This window comes from Mastigoproctus giganteus, chromosome 1 (assembly GCF_048544385.1).
Source record: "Mastigoproctus giganteus isolate SK-2022 chromosome 1, ASM4854438v1, whole genome shotgun sequence".
In the NCBI taxonomy this organism is placed as follows: Eukaryota; Metazoa; Arthropoda; class Arachnida; order Uropygi; family Thelyphonidae; genus Mastigoproctus; species Mastigoproctus giganteus.
Genome location: NC_143575.1, coordinates 6,260,698 through 6,282,511, shown reverse-complemented (window position 1 = coordinate 6,282,511; position 21,814 = coordinate 6,260,698). Strand labels below are relative to the sequence as shown.

The 21,814-nt window shown below is 39.0% G+C and overlaps 1 protein-coding gene across 1 annotated transcript in view; it reads right to left on the bottom strand.

Moving 5' to 3' along the window:
• LOC150090513 (protein C-mannosyl-transferase DPY19L1) overlaps nt 1-21,814 on the bottom strand; it is a 272,499-nt gene that overhangs the window by 109,498 nt on the left and 141,187 nt on the right. The window contains exons 10-11 of the mRNA XM_090378261.1: nt 21,177-21,281; nt 8,655-8,741 (exon numbers count right to left, since the gene is read on the bottom strand). Coding sequence (XP_090234387.1) covers nt 8,655-8,741; nt 21,177-21,281 — 192 coding nt within the window. The remainder of the gene's footprint in view (nt 1-8,654; nt 8,742-21,176; nt 21,282-21,814) is intronic.

Sequence of the window (21,814 nt, the reverse complement as noted above, 5' to 3'; positions counted from 1 at the left end):
GATCTATCCAGTTATATTAAAGGAGGCAGCAAAGGAAGTAAGCAAACCCTTAGCCATAATTATGAGAGCTTCCTTGGACTCAGGGGAGGTACCCATAGACTGGAAATGTGCAAATGTGACCCCAATTCACAAAGGAGGATCAAAGGCTGACACAAGTAATTATAGACCTGTGAGCTTAACTTCTGTTCCAGGAAAATTAATGGAGGCACTGGTTAAAGAAGCACTGCAGGATCATTTAGACAAGACTTCAGTTATAGCTCAGACACAGCATGGTTTTGTTAAGGGGAAGTCTTGCCTGACCAACTTGATTGGATACTATGATGCAGTCACAAAAGAACTGGATGCAGGGAATAACTTTGATATTATATACAGTAAACCCCCGCTATTCGCGGGGGTTACGTTCCTGAGAAATTCCGCGAATACTGAAAACGCGAATACTGAGTTATGGTGCCCATGGTAATAAAAGGGTTCCGTTCCAAAGTATGAAATATATAACAAAAATGTCTGTACGTATTATGTGTATTTACCTACATAATATGACTATGTACATAGACAAACGTAGAGAGTAAGTACATAAAAAAAAAAAAAAGCATAAGGTATCGAAATGAAAATAAGAAACAATTTATTAAATGTAATACTGTACATATTTATTAGACATTTTAAAGAAACCTTTCAAAAACATATCAAGAACATGGGTTGCTGGGCGAAAAATAACCATATCGATTTTTAAATCTTTCAAACCAGCCTTTGCTGGCTAAAAAACTTATCCCGCGAGTGCTATCACCAGTTTCACTAAAGTGTAGTGTTGATAAAGGTGTTTTGCCTTTTCACGAATGGTAAGTGAACTTAACGGAATTTTATTTTGAGTTCGGTCTTCTATCCACAGATTTAAAGCCTTTTCCATTTTTTCTAATTTCACATCACGAGTTATAGAGCAAATTTTTGATGCAATTAGCGCGTTTTCACGGACACTACGGCGGATTTTTTCTTCCGATTTCTTGATTGATCGTACCGTTGACTCATTGATTTTATAATGTTTTGCCACTGAGGAGACACTTTCACCATTAGAAATTTTGTTTAACAATTCAATTTTACTCGCTAATGTCATCACCTTCTTTGATCTTTTCACAGTTCCCTTTTTATTCGCGGCCATATTTTTGTAGGATTAGAAAAGAACTTGTCCACAATAAAATCACTTTCTTTTAACTTTAACACGCTCGAAAAAGTCTGTTTACATCAACACACTGCAAAATGGTAGATTTTTCACTTTTGTAAACGTATCAATTAAAAGCAAGAGATGAAACCTTCTATGACAAGCGCATTACACATACTGAACAAGGATTAGCTTGAAACATCCGTGCTCGCGATTTTGTCACCCCCCACCCATTGAGCGATTTTGTCACCCCCCATCCCTTTTTACACCTTTTAAGTTATTTTTACTCATTTTTAGAGAATAAAGCACAATTACAAAATGAGGAGGCACACTTGATACACATAAAGCTGTGAGCGTGTAGCAAAACGAATAAACAACACCATAAAGGCAGAGACAACTCTATTAACACCTCACTAGCTCACATTTTACATTTCTGGGGGTTACTACCATAAAACAATAAAAACAATTTCCAGTTGCGTTCCTGCTAGTGGAATCTGTTATAAACTGGTAGTGAACTCTATCTAATTGCATTTGCGATAATACCGATAGCTGTAATTGTGTTGGTTTTTAAGTTATTATGGTGAAATGTGTTTCCCCTTCACTGCTATAAAAAAATAAATACATTTTCAGAATCTTCTCTTCATTTCTATCGTGTTGCGTTCAGTTGGGGTGATTCCGCGTTCGACTGCCATTTCTTGTAAACACAAAGGCGAATCGTGCATATGCGAATTCAGTTCGTGTTATATACAATATCGTTCCCCTAAATTGTGTAAGATTGAATTAGTGTAGTGTAAACACGTGTTATAAGACGACTGACTGTACTACTCTGTGGACTGGGCAAAATGATTTTAGCCACACCCATGTTTTTTTTCATGGCGGAAAATGTTCCGGCGCTTTAAAATTCACATTTTTTTAGGTTTAAATCAGCGACCGCGAATACGCGAAACCGCGAATACAGATACCGCGAATAGCGGGGGTTTACTGTACTTGGATCTTAGAAAGGCTTTTGATACTGTTGCACATGGAAGACTGCTACACAAATTGGAGCAGTGTGACATTGGAGGCAAATTGCTGCTATGGATAAAGGGGTGGTTGAGGGGGAGAAGACAGAGAGTGGTAATCAATGGACACTGCTCATCGTGGACTGATGTTATTAGTGGAGTCCCTCAGGGCTCAGTGTTGGGTCCATTATTGTTTTCTGTATTTATAAATGATATTGATGATGGTATATCGGGATTAATGTCCAAGTTTGCAGACGATACAAAGGTTGGCAGGGTTGTCAAGGACACTACTGACACTATGCTGCTGCAACAGGATCTGGAAAGGTTGAGCCGATGGGCTGAGAGGTGGCAAATGAAGTTTAACATTGACAAATGTAAAGTACTACACATGGGAAACAGCAACCCCAGAGCAACGTATCAACTCTGTGGTACAACACTGACAGTGGTAGAGAATGAAAGGGACTTGGGGGTGGTTGTGCAGGCAGATATGAAGTTCTCTGAGGAGTGCAGACGGGCTGCAAGAGTAGCTCATGGAGTATTGTCAATGATATACAGGAATTTTTCCAGCAGGGATAAGGAGGTGATTATTCCATTGTATAAGGCGATGGTCAGGCCACACCTAGAGTACTGTATACAGGTCTGGAGGCCTCATTTCAAGAAGGATGTAGAGCTGCTGGAACGAGTACAGAGAAGGGCAACAAGATTAGTGAATGGAACAAAGGGGTGCTCTTACGAAGAAAGGCTTAAGTTTTGCAAATTACAGTGTCTGGAGACTAGGCACCAGCGAGGTGATCTGATAGAGGTGTATAAAGCCTTGAATGGTTTAAGCATGCTCAATGCTGATGGGATTCTTCCTCTAGCTCAGAATAATCACCTGAGAGGGCATAAATTCAAATTGAGGAAAGACAGATGTAGGATAGACGTGCGGAAATTTGCCTTTAGCCAGCGGGTGGTTCGTTGGTGGAACAGACTTCCATCCCTTGTGGTGGAGGTTGATAGCCTAAATAAGTTTAAGGCTCAGCTGGACAGGTATTTTGAACGAACAGAGGGGTGAAGTGGAAGTGGTTTTTTTTTTTTTTTTGGCTGATGCTGCATAAGCTTGCTTTCTTGCATCAAATGCCTCTACTAATGCTAATGCTAATGCTAAGAAGTGTGTGCTACGCACTGCTGCTCCTGCCCACCTGGCTACGGAGGCACCTGAATCTTCAATCATACAAAAAAATTTATTTTCAGAATCTTCGCTTCATGCTATTTTTAAAGCTTCATAACTTGTTACTCCATTCTCATTTCGCATTAGCAGAGGCATACAATGCAAGAAAGCAAGCTTATGCAGCATCAGTCAAAAAAAACTCCCATTTCACCGCTCCATTCGTTTCAAAGGCCTGTCCAGCTTAGCCTTAAATTTATTTAGGCTATTAGCTTCCACAACAAAAGATATAAGCCTGTTCCACCAATCAACTACCCGCTGGCTAAATGCAAATTTCCATACACCTATTCTACAACTATCTCTCCTTAATTTGAAACTGTGCCCCCTCCAGATTCTTAGTCTGAGCAAGAATCCCAACAGCATTCAGCTTGTTCAACCCATTCAAGGTTTTATACACCTCAATTGGATCACCTCACAAGTGCCTACTCTCCAGGCACAGCAATTTGCAGGACTTAAGCCTTTCTTGGTAAGAAAGGCTTAAGTCCTGCAAAGAGTACAAAGAAGGGGAACAAAGCCCCCCTTTGTTCCCCTTCTTTGTACTCTTTCTAGCAACTCTACATCCTTCCTAAAATGAGGCCACAGGACCTGTACACAGTACTCTAGGTGTGGCCTGACCATTGCCGCCTTGTATAACGGGATAATCACCTCCCTGTCCCTGCTAGCAAAATTTCTATATATCATTGACAAGGCTCCATGACCTGTCCTGGCAGCAAGTCTGCACTACCCAGCGAACTTCATATTTCACTGCACAATTACCCCCAGTCTTTTTCACTTTCCATTTCCCTGAGTGTAGTACCACACAGTTGGTACATTTCTCTTCGGTTACTGCTATCCATATGCAGTACTCTGCATTTGCCAATTTTAAACTTTACTTGTCTCTTCTCAGCCCATTTTCCCAACTTATCTAGATCCAGTTGGAGTAGCATACTGATCTTTACTGTCGTTAACAACCCTGCCAACCTTTGTATCATCTGCAAACTTGGACATTAAACCTGATATACCTTCATCAATATCACTGATAAGTATACAGAACAACAATGGGCCCAACACCAAACCCTGGGAAACTGCACTAATAACATTTGTTCACGAAGAGCAGTGTTCGTTGATTACCACTCTCTGTCATCTCCCATTCCACTATGCCTTTATCCACTGTAGCAACTTACCACTAATGCCATACCTCTCCAATTTGTACAGCAGTCTTCCGTGTGCAACAGTATCAAAAGCTTTCCTGAAATCCAAGTACAGTCAGTCCTCGTTCGATCATACACGATTTATAAATAGGGGAACGATATCTTACTTAACACGAACTGAATTCGCTTATGCACGATTCGCCTTTGTGTTTACAAGAAATGGCAGTCGAATGCAGAATCACCCCAACTGAATGCAACACGATAGGAATGAAGAGAAGATTCTGAAAATGCATTTATGTTTTTTATATCAGTGAAGGGGAAACACATTTCACCATAATAACGTAAAAACCAACACAATTCCAGCTATCGTTATAATCATAAATGTAATTAGATCGAGTTTATTACCAGTTTATAGCAGATTCCACTAGCAGAAATGGAACTGGAAATTGTTTTTATTGTTTTGTGGTAGTAACCCCCAGAAATGCGCTTTAGTAAAATGTGAGGTGTTCATAGTGTGTCTCTGCCTTTATGGTGTTGTTTCTTCAGTTGCTACACGTGGGCAGCTTTGTTTATGTGTATCAAGCGTGCCTCCTCGTTTTGTATTGTGCTTTATTCCCTACAAATGAGTAAAATACTTAAAAGGTGTGAAAAGGAAGCGTCCTGGTAGAGACACTGCAGATTCAGAGAGAAAAAAAGAAAAGCAATATCGATAAACAGAGGTGGACTGGGTCAAAAATTCTTACCCGGGAAAATTTAGTGGCCTCATACTATGGGTTTATGGCCAAAATCACACTGGCCTCCGGCCCACTGGGGTTTCCCCGCTAAGGCTTATGGCCAGTCCGCCTCTGTTGATAGAGAAAAAATATGAAATTGTGAAACGCTTTGCGCGAAATGAAAGACCATGTGATATTGCAAGTGCTACAGGCCTAAATGAGGCAACGCCGAGAATTACAAAGAATGCAGAGAAAATAAAAACAACTTTCATAGCAGGAACAACTCAAAGTGTAATTAAAATCCATTAGATCAAGACACAAAGAATTGGAAGAGATGGAACGGCTGTCATCTGTTTGGATAGAAAATAAAACAAAAAACAAGTTTGCTTACGATAGAAGCAAAAGCATTAGCAATATTTTATTACGTAATAAAATACTTACATATTTTATTACGATTATTTATTGTGTTTGGTAATGTTTTGGTTACAAACGTGTGTTCAATCTTGGGTGGTCAGCACCTAACCCTATTTTTCCCATAGGGCCTGTTGTTTATATTGCACGATTTTGCATTGCACGAGGGTTTCTAGGAACACAACTATCGTGCTATACGAGGACTGATGGTATATATGATATCAAAATTATATTTGGCATTCAGTTCCTTTCTGATCATATCATAGTATCCAATCAAATTGGTCAGACAAGACCTCCCCTTTAATAAACCCATGCTGTGTCTTAACTATTACTGCTGTCTTCTCTAGATGATCCTGCAATGCTTCTTTAACCAGTGATTATTTTCCCCGGAACATAAGTGAAACTAACAGGTCTGTAGTTACTTCTGTCACCTTTTGAACCCCATTTGTGAATTGGTGATACATTTGCACACCTCCAGTCCATGGGGACCTCCCCTGAGTCCAAGGAAGCTCTCATAATCATGGCTAAGGGTTTGCTTACTTCCTTTTCTGCCTCCTTTAATATAATAGGATAGATCCCATCCACCCCAGGTGGATGGGATCTATCCAATTATATTAAAGGAGGCCTTCCTTACGTTTAACTTCAACAAATTCTCCTCCACTGTGCTCTCAGTTATTACAAAATCACTTAGCTCCCTGTTAGCATTTGATAAACTTCTGGCACTCCCCTCATTGAATAACAACTCATGTGTGAATGTAGATGCAAAATACTCATTCAGTTTATCAACTACCCAAGCATGATCATCAATAGTCAACCCATCTATGCTAAGTGGTCCAATCTGATTCATCCCTTTTCTTCTACAGTTTACATAAGTAAAAAACTCTTTGCCATTTTTCATTGCATCCTTTGCCAAAGATTTCTCGTAATCTGCCTAACCTCCTTTGTGACTTGATTACAGACTAATTTATACCTGCCACAGTCTTCTGTGTCACCTGATACTTTATATGCTTCCCACACATTCTTCTCTGCCACGAGCCTCATTAATTCATCTGACATCCATTTAGGTCTAAACTTTGAACAGTATTCTTAGTTTGAATGAAAAGCCTAGTAGCCTCCAAAATTAAGTCCCTGAAGGCTTCCCATTTAGAATTCAACATTGGTAGCATCATCAGTTGATCCCACTGTACAGATTTTAAAAACTGTCTGAGACCTCTGTAGTCACCTTTACAAAAGCAATAGCCCTTCCCTTTAGCCTTGATGGTAGTTACATCTTTAAGTAATTCCCGCATTAGTACATTGTGATTACTGTCACAAAGTGGTTCCTTTATCTTCAAATTCTTAATGCATGAATAATCATTGCTGATAATCAGATCAAGAGTATTACTCCCTCTGGTTGCCTCCCAAACATGTTGCTGTAGAAAACAGTCATCCAATAAATCCACAAAAGTCTTGCTATTGTGCGAGTGACCAACCCACAAGTTCTAGTGTGTATCTGGAAAGTCAAAATCCTGCATTATAAGACATTCTGATTTACTGGCTCACTCTTATTTCTCTGCACAATTGCTCATTATACTCATCAGATTCATTAGGCCTATAACACACTCTCATATAACACACACATCTACTCTCATTTTTCCTTTCCCAATGCTTATTTCACGCCAAACAGACTCAACACTGTATCCACCAACATCAATTGGATGCACTTCCTTAGATTTTGTGTTTCTTAACTAACAGCATAACCCCTCATCCTTTCCTGTCCTGTCTATCCATCCTCTACACATTGTACTCGCCAAATTCCATTTCTGCACTGCTTATATCTGTCCGACACCATGTTTACTCAACATACTTGTTGAGTAAATCTGCAGATCTCTTACTCTTAATGTCATTAGTTCCAACATGTAGAACAACATCACCTTTTGTGCCCTTAAAAGATGATATCTGCTCTAAGTCATCAACTTTTGCCCCTGGCACACATACCCTGGTACTGTTCTATTTGCACATATCATGTTATTTGAATTTGTGTGTGCCATGTTCTTGATATTATTGATTGTTTATCTTTTTACTGTTTTAAATTTTAACCCCCCCCCACACAAATGTCAGTGAACAGAAATGTCAACTAGTTAATATGTACATATTACAGTACATATTAATTATTCCGATTATCATGTATATTCTTCCAATTTCCACACATCATTTAATTTTTTTAATTGGTAAGGTAACAAAGGGTAAATTTGTGCTTAATATATCTTTACTTTTATAGCCTGTGGATAATATTCCTCCTATTTTCACTAATTAGAATCGCTGTTTAATAGAATTAAAATTCAATTCACAAACGTGATCACAATGACTGGCACCTACTACACATTGTATAGTGAACGGTACTTTACTATGGTGACTCCATCGTAATGAGATTTGATTGTACAGTGAGTGAACCAATTGTAAAGCGGGAGGTCCATTGTACTTTTAACTTTTTTTTACGTGAAACTTCGGATAATTGGGGCAGCTGCTTAATCGGGCCAAAATGCACTAGTCCTGATGTGTACCAAATAACTGGAATCTACTGTATATGATCCAGACTGGCACGTGGAATTTGTTATTTGAGGTTTAACAGAGCATCTAAATCTTTTAAGTACCAGCACTATACACAATTTAAGAAATTTGTTGCAATTAAGATTTTTTTTTTTTTTAAAGAGGTTTGCTCTTAACCCTTCCCCCATCATTACTATTGCAATGTGAGCACTTTTTGGATAACTGTTTTCCAAGTGGATCATTTTCCCAGCACCTGTCAATCTGCATTGACTTTTTTTTTTTTTTTTTTTTAAATATGAATGTATCTTTGCATATATAAATCAACTTTAATCAAAACTATTGACCATAAATGTATGATGATGAGAAATTCAAATGTTAAAACCATCTTTTTTTTCAAATGCAAGTAGTCCCAACAATGTGACGTTAAATTTTCTTTCAACAGAACATGTCAAATTGTCCAAACACTTTTCTGGGGTTCTTGAAAAATTTTTAAAAGGAGTGAGTACTTACATATGCAAAAACAAGAACTGCTGAAAAAATTGAAGTCAGAAGCATTTTATTTCCAAAGAGGAGAACAACACTTATGGCAAGTCCTACCTAGTAGAAATGTTTTTCAAGGTTAATTTAATAAAAAAATATTTTAACACTTCAATATTATGTTTATTTTTAATAATACAATAAATATGCAGCAAAACTGCTGGGTATATAAAAGAGGTGGGGACATGTAATCTCTTTCTGGAACTATATAGTTCCCCCAAAGGAGAAGGGAGGGGGATACATTTTTTATTAATTTAAACAAAATGTTAATTTGGCAAAAAAAAAAAAAAAAAAAAAAGGATATTTAAAATATTAAAAGCAAGGTAGCAGGTATCCTGGAGATTGTTTTACTGAAGGCCTTGTGCACTTCTATGTTTTAACTATTCCTCAAAAGTTATATAGCGATTGTATCCCCAAACATTTATTGAATTACTCTATCAGTTAAAAATTTATTTCCATATTTTCTGGACCATAAGATGTGCTTTTTTTTCCTGGAAAATATTTCCTTAAATTTCCCTAAGTCTTATGATCCAAAGATATACTAGGTTGCATGCAGCAATTTTTTTTTGTAATATCATGCCATATGCTGCTGTTTAAGCATATTCAAAAAAAATAAATAAATACATAATAATAAGTAACAAATAGTAAATAAATAAAATAAAATGTTCTGTTTATATTTTCATACAAACACAAAGTCAGAAAAGTTAAAAGTTTACAAGAATACACACATTACTATTATTAGCAGTCACATGAACTCAAACCATAGCTGACCCAAATGCATGTGCTAATAGCCATAGCCAAGTATTCAACACACCTGTGTTGACTACTTGGCTATGTCAGACCTTATGTATGTCTCATCAGAACTCATTCCTTATTCTAAAGAGAAAGAAGATCAATAAAAACTTTAGTTCCTCCTAGAAACCTTCTTTTCAGGAAAGAATTAAGGGAAACCAATGAGCTCCTGGCTACCTTCAACAAATATTAAACACCGACTCCTGCCGTTATTACTCTGCTTATTAGCATTAGCAAAGGCACATGATGCAAGAAAGCAAGCTTCTATAGCATCAGTCAAAAAAAAAAAAAAAAAAACCCCTTATCTCACCCATCCACTCACTCCAAATGTTCGTCAAGTTCTGCCTTGAATCGATTTAAGCTATCAACTTCTACGACAGATGGAAGTTTGTTCCAACAACCAACCACCCGCTGGCTAAAGGCAAACTTCCACATATCTATCCTACAACCGTCTTACCTCAATTTGAATTTATGCCCTCTTAGGCAATTATTCTGAGCAAGAGGAAGAATCCCATCAGCATTGAGCATGCTCAAACCATTCAAGGCTTTATACACTTCAACCAGAGAGTAAAGTGGTTATTTTTAAGTTCACACCATAATATTGGTAATGATTAAGCAACAGTAGTAATGGCGAGTTTTTGGGGCTCTACAGAGAGAAAATGCTTCATTATATACTGACATTTTGTTAATAAGCACTTGTAAATTTGTGTTCCAAATACCTCCAGTAAAACATTTTTTTGAAAAGTTCACCTTTTAAAACTGTGCATTTTATGATCCAAAAAATGCAGTTATGTATTTAATACCCAACACATATTTAATGCCTTGTATTAGATACTTGATAGTATGAATCAGAGCTCTAATGCTCAATACATTCTACGTTGATATCAATATTTGTAAATGAATAAGAGAAGTTTAACTCAATATGATACATAGAACACTTCCGTATGACACTCTCCAGAAATTAAAATGAAAACAATTAAAAAATTGAAAATCTTACATTACAGTAAAAAATAATTAAAAATAAATTGAACACAAAAATCAATTTGATTTTACTTAATCAAAATTAAGTAAAAAATTAATTTAACGAAAAAATTTCAAAACAATTTTCTTCCCTGAAGTTGACAATGCTTTGACCATATGTCGTGATCACAGGAATGTGTTTTTGACCACAAATCGGAGATTAGATATGGCCGGCGAACATTAAGAAAATTCTCTTGTAATTTAATTTCAACAGTTTCTGCAATTAATAGTTTCGTATAATTATGTTGGACATTAAGTATTTTGGCCTTGTTAAATAAAAAAGTATGTTTTTCATTAATGGCATGAAAGGTTAATTCTGACGCTGCTGAATGAGAAGCAAGAACTGAGGCAGCATGTTGATTAACATGAAAACTGAGAGGAAACCGCGTAGAACCCTGATACCACGAGTTGCAATCGCCGCAAGAAATGTATACCAGGTCATTTATTTGTGTTGCGAACAAGGAAAGGCCTGAGCAATTGTTCAGTATAGTGTGTAATTTCTTTATTGGCTTGGCCACAATTTTAAATTTGGTATCTTTAATGAATCTGTTAACCTGTTTGTGTTACTGTTCAACATATGGGACAAAGTATTTTTTGATATTACTATTGTTGGTTGGTGTGGTTTTTTTGTATCCTATCCTTAGCTTGTACCCTAATACGGTTTATTGCAGCAAGGGGGGTACCCCTGTTTAATATTTGTATTTCTGAGCCCCGGGCAGATTTCGTTGGTGAATATCAGTAGTAGTATTAGCAATGGCCACATGGTGCAAGGAAGCCCATGGCATATGCTGCACCAGCCAAAAAAAAAAAAATAATAATAATAAAAAAAAAAAAAATAACAAAAAAATAAATAAAATAAAATAATAAGAATAAAATAATAATAAGAAAAAAAATTTTAAAAATTAAATCTCCTCCCGCAGGTAATTATCCAGCTGACCTTTAAGTTTCCCCAAACTGTCAACCCCTACCACACATGTAGGTAACTTATTCCAGTAATTTATACCTCGCTGGCTAAAATAAAACTTCTTGCAATCCAGTCTAAACATCTCCCCCTATAACTTGAAATTATGGCCCATAGTTCTAGAATAATTTATAACCGTGAAAATTTCATCCTCATTCATTTTGCTTATGTCTTTCAGAGAGTTAAACACCACAATCAAGTCTCCTTTAAGGCACCTAGATCCAAGCTCTGCAACCCACATATTCAAAGTCTTTCCTAATATGGATGCCCTTTTGCCGATCTCACCAAGCGAGCTACCCGACTGTGGACCCTTTCAAGAAGAATAATGTCCTTCTTTAGCTGTGGTCTCCATACCTGAACACAGTATTCCAAGTGTGGTCTAACAATAGCTTTATACAACGGGATTATGACATCCTTATCTCTAGTAGCAATTGTTCGATACATCAACGATAGGACATCATGGATCTTCCTTGCAACCTGTCTACAATGCTCAGAGAACTTAATCTGACCGTATCAGGACGAGAGTATGTCTGCCAGGAGCAAAGGTTGATGACGTTGTAGAGCAGATATCATCTTTTAAGGGCACAAAGGGTAATATTGTTGTACATGTTGGTACTAATGATATTAAGAGCAGGAGACCAGCGGAATTAATTAACAAGTACAGGTCAATGTTGAAAAAAAGCCGAGAGTTAGATTGAATTTGAAAGTGTGTGCAATTCTGCCCAGACATGATACGAGGGAGTATATGATGAGAGCCTTGTCAATCAATTTGGCCCTGGAGAGATTGTGCAAGGCTCAAGGGTTAGAATTTTTCTCAGCCTGGTCTGCGCTTGTTAACAGGAGAGACTGCTTCTACAGGGATGGAATACACTTAAATAGAAAGGGTGCAAGAATATTTGCTGATGCTGTCGAGGCAGAATTAGTTGGGTCAGAAAACTGTTAGCTTGGGGGGGATACACGAAATAACAGATTAACAGTAGCCGCTGGCAGAGGTGAAAGTGATTCTTACTCTATTGAAATGCAATTGAACAGCAGCCTGGAAAGCAAAGCAATGGGGATTTCCAGGACTTCTGGGAGTCATAGTGAAACAAGTAAATACATGGGCTGTGTTAGGGTAACTAAGAGTAGAAACATGTGTATGTATACTTGTGTGTACGCCAATGCTAGGAGTATAGTTAATAAATTTGATGAGCTCGAAGTGCTCATTGTGTACTAATGTTATTAGTGGAGTCCCCCAGGGTTCAGCGTTGGGTCCACTGTTGTTTTCTGTATTCATTAATGATATTGATGATGGTATATCAGGCTTAATGTCCAAGTTTGCAGACGATATGAAGGTTGGCAGGGTTGTTAATGACACTAATGGCAGTACGCTGCTGCAACAGGATCTAGAAAAGTTGAGTAGATGGGCTGAGAGGTGGCAACTGAAGTTTAACGTTAACAAATGTAAAGTACTGCATATGAGAAGCAGTAACTCCAGAGTAACATATCAACTGTGTGGTATTACACTGACAGTGGTAGAGAATGAAAAGGACCTGGGGGTAATTGTGCAGGCAGATATAAAGTTTTCCGAGCAGTGCAGACGGTCTGCAAGAGTAGCCGATGTGTCTTGTCAATGATATACAGTAATACCCCGAAGTTACGCGATAGGTGGGTCCGACGAAAATCGCGTAAGTCGAATTCGCGTAAGTCGGGGTACAACTTTGCATATAAATACATATAAATTTTGCTTAATTGGGACCAAGGACTAACAAAAACACTAGTTTAGAAGAAAAATATTAATAAAATTGCAGTTCTTTATACATATTAATACAAAATATGTATTAACAAAAACAAATGACTTACGTAAAAAAGTTATTTCGATGTCGATGGCTTCATAAAATCTAACAAATTCGTCTGACGACACAGCGCGTTCTTTTTTTCACGCAGAATTTCTTCGTAGCAAGCTAATAATTTTTTTTATTCCTTGCTTTGTAGCTATAACGCGTTCTTCGTTGGAGTCTATGTTTTCTAAAATTTTTAAGCCCTTTACAATTGAGCCCTTTTCAATTTTCAACCTGTCAAGTTTGCAATTGTCATGTGCTTTTCGCCGTTGCTTCATTTAGGCCTGTAGCACGTGCAATATCACATGGTCTTTCATTTCGCTCAAAGCGTTTCACAATTTCATATTTTTTCTCTATCGACAGAGGTGGACTGGCCATAAGCCTTACCGGGGAAACCCCGGTGGGCCAGTGTGATTTTGGCCATAAACCATAGTATGAGGCCACTATAAATTTTCCCGGGTAAGAATTTTTGACCCAGTCCGCCTCTGTTTATCGATAATTGCTTTTCTTTTTCTCTCTGAATCTGCAGTGTCTTCACCAGGACGCTTCCTTTTCACACCTTTTAATTAAGTATTTTACTCATTTTTAGGGAATAAAGCACAATTACAAAACGAGGAGGCACGCTTGATACGCATAAACAAAGCTGCGCGCATGTAGCAACTGAATAAACAACACCATAAAGGCAGAGATACACTATTAACACCTCACATTTCTAGGGGTTACTACCATAAAACAATAAAAATCCAGTTGCGTTTCTGCTAGTGAAATCTGTTATAAACTGGTAGTAAACTCGATCTAATTGCATTTGCGATTATACCGATAGCTGGAATTGTGTTGGTTTTTACGTTATTATGGTGAAATGTGTTTCCCCTTCACTGACATAAAAAATATAAAAGCAACAAAGTTGAATTTTGTTCATCTTTCGCTCTCATTCTCCGCCGTCGCACCGTATATCGATAACATATGAAAAACGACCTTGAAGATAGTGGGCGGCAGCGTTGCCAAACGAAAAAAATCAAGAACCGCGTAACTCCGAGTTCGCGTAAGTCGGGGTATTACTGTACAGGAATTTTTCTAGCAGGGATAAGGTGATTATCCACTTGCATAAGGCAATGATCAGGCTACACCTTGAGTACTGTATACAGGTCTGGAGGCCTCATTTTAAGAAGGATGTAGAGTGTTGGAACGGGTATAGAGAAGGACAACAAGATTAGTGAATGGAACAAAGGGTTGCTCTTACGAAGAAAGGCTTAAGTTGTAAATTACAGTGTCTGGAGACTAGGAGCCTGCGAGGTGATATGATTGAGGTGTATAAAGCTTTGAATGGTTTCAGCATGCTCAATGCTAATGGGGTTCTTCCTCTTGCTCAGAATAATCGCCTGAGTGGGCATAAATTCAAATTGAGGAAAGAGTTGTAGGAAAAATGTGCAGAAGTTTGCCTTTAGCCAGCGGGTGGTTGATTGCTGGAACAAACTTCCATCTGTCATTGTAGAAGTTGATAGCTTAAAGAGATTCAAGGCAGAACTAGACAACTAGGAGCGAGTGGATGGGTGTAATGTAATAAGGGTTTTTTTTTTTTGGCTGATGCTACATAAGCTTGCTTTCTTGCATCATGCGCCCTTGCTAATGCTAATGCAACACCCAAGTCTTTTTCCTCCACTACCAGCTTTAATGAAGCCAATATGGCCACTGTTCAGTGTAGCCACATTATTTCGCGCTCCTGGATAGTGTTAAATTGTGTGTTTTAAGTGTCTATATCAGCAAGAAAAGTGTCCACAACAAAATGATAACATCTGAGGACTCCTTAAGTGAGACAATTTAATTAACCTTCTGGGATTTTTGCAGTTTATCAATGTTACTCATCTGTGTCCTTTGTTGCCAAACTGCATATCAGGGCTGATATCAGGGCCATAGAGAGGCACCAATATAAAGTGGTTGCCACGCTGGTAGACTGCACTTGACTGGGGAAGTGCCCCAAATTAGTGCCAAACTGAGCTGAAAGAGTGCTCCACCAAACTATACCGGTAACAGATGAACTTTGACATAAAAATATGTATTTTGTGATTCCCCCCCCCCCTCAACTGCCATAGACTTTATATGGGCAGAATCTCTCTTCGAACTTATTTTAGCTGCAGAACCGACTTAACCATCGTTTTCTACGCCCCCGAAAAGCCTGAAAGGAAGTAGCTGCGTCCTTCTGTGATGAATTTTAAATTGGCTCCTCCCCGCACTTCACGTGATCGTGGGGGAAAGCCCAAATTTTCAACAGAGTGCAATGCAGCTCCTAATTAGCACACGGACTTGTCCCTCAAAATTCTTCTTTTCTTATCCCCTACAAGGATCCACTGACAGAATCCCACTAATTCAGAAACCCCGTTTTTCCGACTTCAACCAATATGCCATCGGAAGATCTCACCCAAATGGAAGAAAACATCTGGAAAGCACCCAAAACTATACTAATCAACGACCCAAGAGACTGCGCTGATGAACAGAAACCAGTCGTGCTCTCTAAAAAGTGTAATAAGAGGCAAACAGACCCTAAAACAGGTATGGAAACCAAGTCCCAATCTGACTCCAACAAAAAACAACCAGAACAAAGTCAACAGGTTGAAACTATTGAAGTGTACACCTTGAACCCAACCCTTCTGGAGGGCCCTGTGCCGGACCAGATGTTCATCCTCAGACACGCACTGGAAGACCTCCTGAAAGAACAAAACAACAGAGTAACCACATGGCTCCGGGCTGACATCGTCTCCCTGTGGACCAAGCTGGAGACCATTCTATATAAGACACACGTAGAACACGAGAGAGAGAGTTACTGCTAAGTTAGAAGCATACCTTCAAGGTGGGGCAAGTGAAATGTCACAGCGTGCCCCGACCTATTCAGAGGCGCTGAGGAACAAAACCACAACTACAGCTACAACTATAACCCCCACTTCCAAGTTTACTCCTAGGAAGACACTACTTCGAAAGCTACATCTAGTGGTTCTTAAACCCATCACAAAATGATTCTCACAAAACTAGCAAAAAAGTAAAGAAAACGGTGATCGGCTCCCTGACCCAAGACTTCAGATCTGCCAAGATCAGATCTATTAAAAAGATGCAGAATACAGGGTTTGTCACTGAAACTGAAACGAAGGATGATGCAAATCTCATTATGAGAAATTCCAGGATCCCCACGCTCGGGCTCTCAGCTGAACAGCCTAGAGAGAAAGGCCCTCTATAGTCATTTTTGGCATTGACAATGACTTCAGCCCTTCCTCCATATGTGAAGAAGTATACAGGTGCAATCTGCAACAGGCACTACCTGACAGAGATCCTACCAGCCTTATAATGCCGAAATTCCAAACTAAGAGCAGAACTGGAGGCTCCTCAAACTGGGTACTCAGACTGGCCCCTGAGGCCTGGCAAGAGATCACAAAACAGGCAAGAATATACATAAATTGGAGCTCCCACTGGTACAAGAAGCACATCGCAGTCCCAAAATGTTTCTGGTGTTGCCGATTTGGGCACACTATGCACACATGCACTGAATAAGAAGCAACATGTGGACATTGTGCTGAAAAGGGGCACAATTCTGCAAACTGCCCAAACAAAGCAAACGATCCAGTTTGTGCTAACAGTAAGTGGCAGAAACTCTCTCACATACATTCACTCAGAGACAGCAAATTCCATGTCTACATAAGAGCAAAAGGCACACAACTAAAGATCCACTATGGGGACTCTTCCTAAAAGATACAACACAAGCTGCATTAAATTTCTCCAGCTAAATGCGCAGCGGGCCATTGCTGTTGCGGGACAGATTAAGCAAAAGGCAGAGGAAGAAAATCTTGACATCATGCGCCGGGGCTGTACAGGGATACCCGCTCAATTACAAGATTGTCAAGGTAGATAGAATGACCCCCTGGGCAGGTGTATTGGTGAGAAACCCTAATATAACAGTGACAAAGATCACCCATAATATCGTCACTGGGAGAATTGTATGTGATATCATTGCACTGTCATCCAGGCGAGGATATTCTCCCTGCATCACAGTACTTACAACATGTACTCACCAAGCTGCATGGAGCCAGGATACTTGTCTCCGCTGACTTGAACTGCCGCTCACCTCTGTGGCACAGCAAGATCCAAGAACGCAGGCTGTCCAGAAATGGACAACACATGGAAGAGTTTTTGACCAACAGTGGCTTTGTTATCCTAAACCGTCCCAATAATCTACCCACGTTCAGTTCAACCCTTTGGGAAGCCACCTTGGATGCCGCCATAGCTACCAGATCTCTTGCCAGTCACATTGCAGCCTGGAAGGTTCAAGAGAACTGGACCACTCCCGACCACTGAGCTATCACATTTGACATTCAAAGATCACTCTACCATGTCATTAGTCTCAAACTAAACCGTATGCAGTAGATAAAGGGAATTGGGAACAATTCATCAACAAAGCCAACAACCTACAAACTGACCAACTACTGAGCTGCACACCAGATCACCACCAACGTGCAATAACAAATACCATAACAAGTGCTGCAAACCAGACAATCAGGACAAGGACCCCACAGCCGGGAGCAGTCCTGTGGTGGTCACGAGAACTTTACGTACTGAGACAGGAAATGAACCAAAAGAGACGAGCCTTCCAGAGAGCTAGATGGACCTGGGGTGGAGTTCCTCAGACAGCAGTAGATGGATGCCAGGAATACATATACCACAATGATCAGGCTGTGGAAGAAGCTGTCCTGGGAGCAACTGATGTCTACTATAGGCAACTCGGGCCCACGGAGTATAATATATCGCATAACTATGAACAAACTGCCCAGAGGGGAGGTGACAATCTCCACAATCACCCTGCAAGGCACTATGACGAAAAATTGGACGAAAAAAATACCACCTTCAAACCACTAAATGGAAATGATACTGAACAACAACTACTTTGTCTGGCCAATGAAGCTTATCAAACCACCCGAATAGAACATCCCTTCACTTACCATGAATTACAAACAGCCATAAGCAAAGTCAAAAGAACTCAAGGTCTGGACATGCTGGAGCCAGATACAGTAAAAAAAAAAGTTGCCGAATATAAGCCTGACCTCCTCCTAGACCTGTACAACCACTGCCTCAGCTCTGGCTGGTTCCCCTCAGACTGGAATAGCCAGCATGAAATTTATACTTAAAAACCCATCCAAACAGCCACAGACACCAGAATCATATCAACCAATAGCCCTACTTTTAGTGCTAAGCAAAGTACTTGAACAACTCAAACAGAGGATAGTAGAACACTACACCACAGAAAATTTAACTGCAAACAAACAATTCGGCTTTAAACCTGGAAGATCTACCCTTGACGCTCTAGAACGTATCCGGGACTTAGCGGAGAGTTGTGATCTAAAATATTTTCTCCTCATCTCGATTGATTTTGCGGGGGCCGTTCAATGCCCTATGGTGGCCGAGCATCCTCGCAAGACTCAGAGAAGCCCAATTACCAATGAATCTTTATGGCTATATGCAGAGCTACCTAAGTAACAGAAGGATCTTAGTAGACGCCCCTACTGTAGGGTGAAGCAACGGGTCTGTCGGAGCTGCCCCCAGGTCTTAGTATTGGGCCCCCTTCTATGGAACTGTGTACTTGACAAGTTCCTCTGCAAGGATCCAGGGAGAGTCAAACCACTGGCATTTGCTGATGATCTCTCCCTGGTACTGGCCACTAACTCTAGGGCTCAGATGGAAATCATCGCAAACGAAGGAAATAACCACCCTACGAGACTGGGCAGGGGACATCACCTGACCATCTCGTCAACCAAGATGAAATCCATACACCTAAAAGGCTACCTAATCCCAACCAGACCGTCGCAAATTAGAATCAATGATAGAACCGTTAAGCTTGTCACTGAACTTAATACCTTGGAATTATACTAGACAGAAACCGATCGTTTACCCCCCCACCTCAACTATATACAGACAAAGATTAAAAATTACGTGCCCATGCTTGCCAGGGTCACCCACTGAGACTTGGGGGGGGGGTTGAAGAGGCGCACCCTCGTGCTCCTCCACAAGGCAGCCATCATCCCGGCAATTACATATGCCTCCAGCGCCTGGTATCACAAGGCCCCAACAGTGGTGAATTGCCGAAGATTGGATTGGACATAATACACAGACCGATCCTTCTAACCATCACCCAAGCATGCAATACAGTATCGACACATGCAAGGCAAGTTATCATGGGAACCCTGTCTCTCGACTTGGAAGTAATCTGCACAGGAATGCAGCAGCAACTCAGACATGGAAAAGCCATAACATATCTAGACCATACCACAGATCCGATAAATAACAGACAGGCAGAGAAGAAAAGACTGGAAACATATCTACAAACAATCTGGCAGCAACATTGGAATTACTCAACCAAAGGCGATATTACTCGAAAGTTTCTACCTAATCTCCAACAGGTCTACCCACAATATCCGCAATGGTTCAACTCCAGCCTCTACACTACTTATCTCGTCACAGGACATGGAGCGATCCACAACAAACTGAACCTCCTTGGCATTACAGATAATCCCATGTGTGCATGTGGCTCCCTGGAGACATGGGACTACATAATGCATGAATGTGAGCACTATGAAGATCTACATGGACACTTGATCACACAGATACAATTCAACCCCAAAAACCAGGAGCATCATCTACTGGAGAATGAAGCAACTTACAAGCTATTCTCTAAATTTGCCCAGAGCCTCTTATGCCAGACGGCAAACCATGGGCAACCAGAACCAACATAGCTCACTGCTTGCACAACCACACCAAGCCGTACTGATCTGCGGAATAACCAGCAGAACAAAAACAGGAGTCTCGACCCCTATTTCCCCATTGTGACTGAATCCAAACATCCTGACTTTAACTCCCGGACAGGCCATAGGGCCCACGGAGAAACCACTACAACCAAAGTACTTTAGAACTACAAACATCCTTTAGTACTTTTTCTTTATTTATTTTTTAAATTACATTTATATAATAACCATAGATATTAAAACAAATATATGCAAATTAACTTTTTTCATTAAAAAGTGTTTAAACATTACTTAAAAAATTAAAATATTTGCAAACTACATAACTTGCTATAGAGTTAAAGTACAAGTATGCATTTTTGTTTGTTTTTTACCATTTTGTATTAATTACACAATTTTATTATCTTTTCTCTCAATACTTTAAGGAGCTTTAGGTAAATGAAATAATAAAGAATCATTTTTATTTTATCATTCCGCAAACTAATTTAACTCTCGTCCTGTTTAACTAAGATCATCAAGACTACAGCATATACACATTCCAAGCAAAAGCAGCAAAAAATGTTGCACAAGAAGGCATGAAGCACATTTTGGGTGACTTTCACTATTTATTTGTGGAAGTTGATTAGCCTAAATAAATTTAAGGATGAGCTGGACAGGTATTTGGAACAAACGAAGGGGTGAGATGGGAATTTTTTTTTTTTTTTGGCTGATGCTGCATAAGCTTGCTTTCTTGAATCATATGCCTCTACTAATGCTAATGCTATTTATTTATTCACTTACACAACAAAGCTGGTATACACACCTTTGGATTTATATATAAACTTAATGAGCAGGTGCAGTTGTATAAGGTACAGAGTGCACCAACGAGAGTGTACCTCTTATCTGATTTTTCTGTGATCACAGAAATCAACTACAACTATAAATGAAACAATTACTTTACAAAATAACTGACTGAATATATTAAATATAAAATTTTCAAAAATTATATTTTTCAAATCTTAAAAGATGAATTTTAAAAACTGGAACTTTATAGTACTAAAACAAAGTCATGTAATAGTTAAAAAATGTTAATGTAAAAATAAATAATGCAAAGATCACCATAAACAGAAATTTCTTAAAAATTATTTACCATTTGACCTTTGAGAATTCTTTGCAGAACTAAAGGAGAAACAAACCCAAGCATGTATGATGCAAACAATGCTAAGGTTTGTGTTAGAAGGGCAAACTGAGCAAACTGAAAGTGAAAACAATATTCAAAAATGTTATCAAACAGAACTGTTAAGGACATTCAAATGTAACACAAAGAGTACAATTTTGTATAAGTACAGAGTGTTTTAATTAAAAGGCACCAGTGTCTATTTTGCTTATTTTAGGTTTAGGATATTTGTTGTCTGGACCTTTTTCTGTCATATCTGAGCTGAAATTTTTGAATTTGATGTTAAAATTAGACTATGCATTAGCATTTAAATTTTACAATTCCTAAATTTAAATTTTGCTTTGCTTAATCAACTGCTTTTTTCATCATTAGAAAAGTTGTTTTTCTATTGATGAAAAACTACCCATTTTCCATTTAGATTAAAAACATTATTAGTGCACCTCTGAATGTAAACTGATTTCATTTGGAATAATAATAAAAAACATTATGTAATGTTCACCCTTCAGTTTGTGTGTTTAACTGAAGAACAACTTGTCCATGCTAGAGCTGCTGTTGTTGTTGTTGTTGTTGCTGCTGCTGCTGCTGCTGTAATATGGGTTTTAGGAGCATCA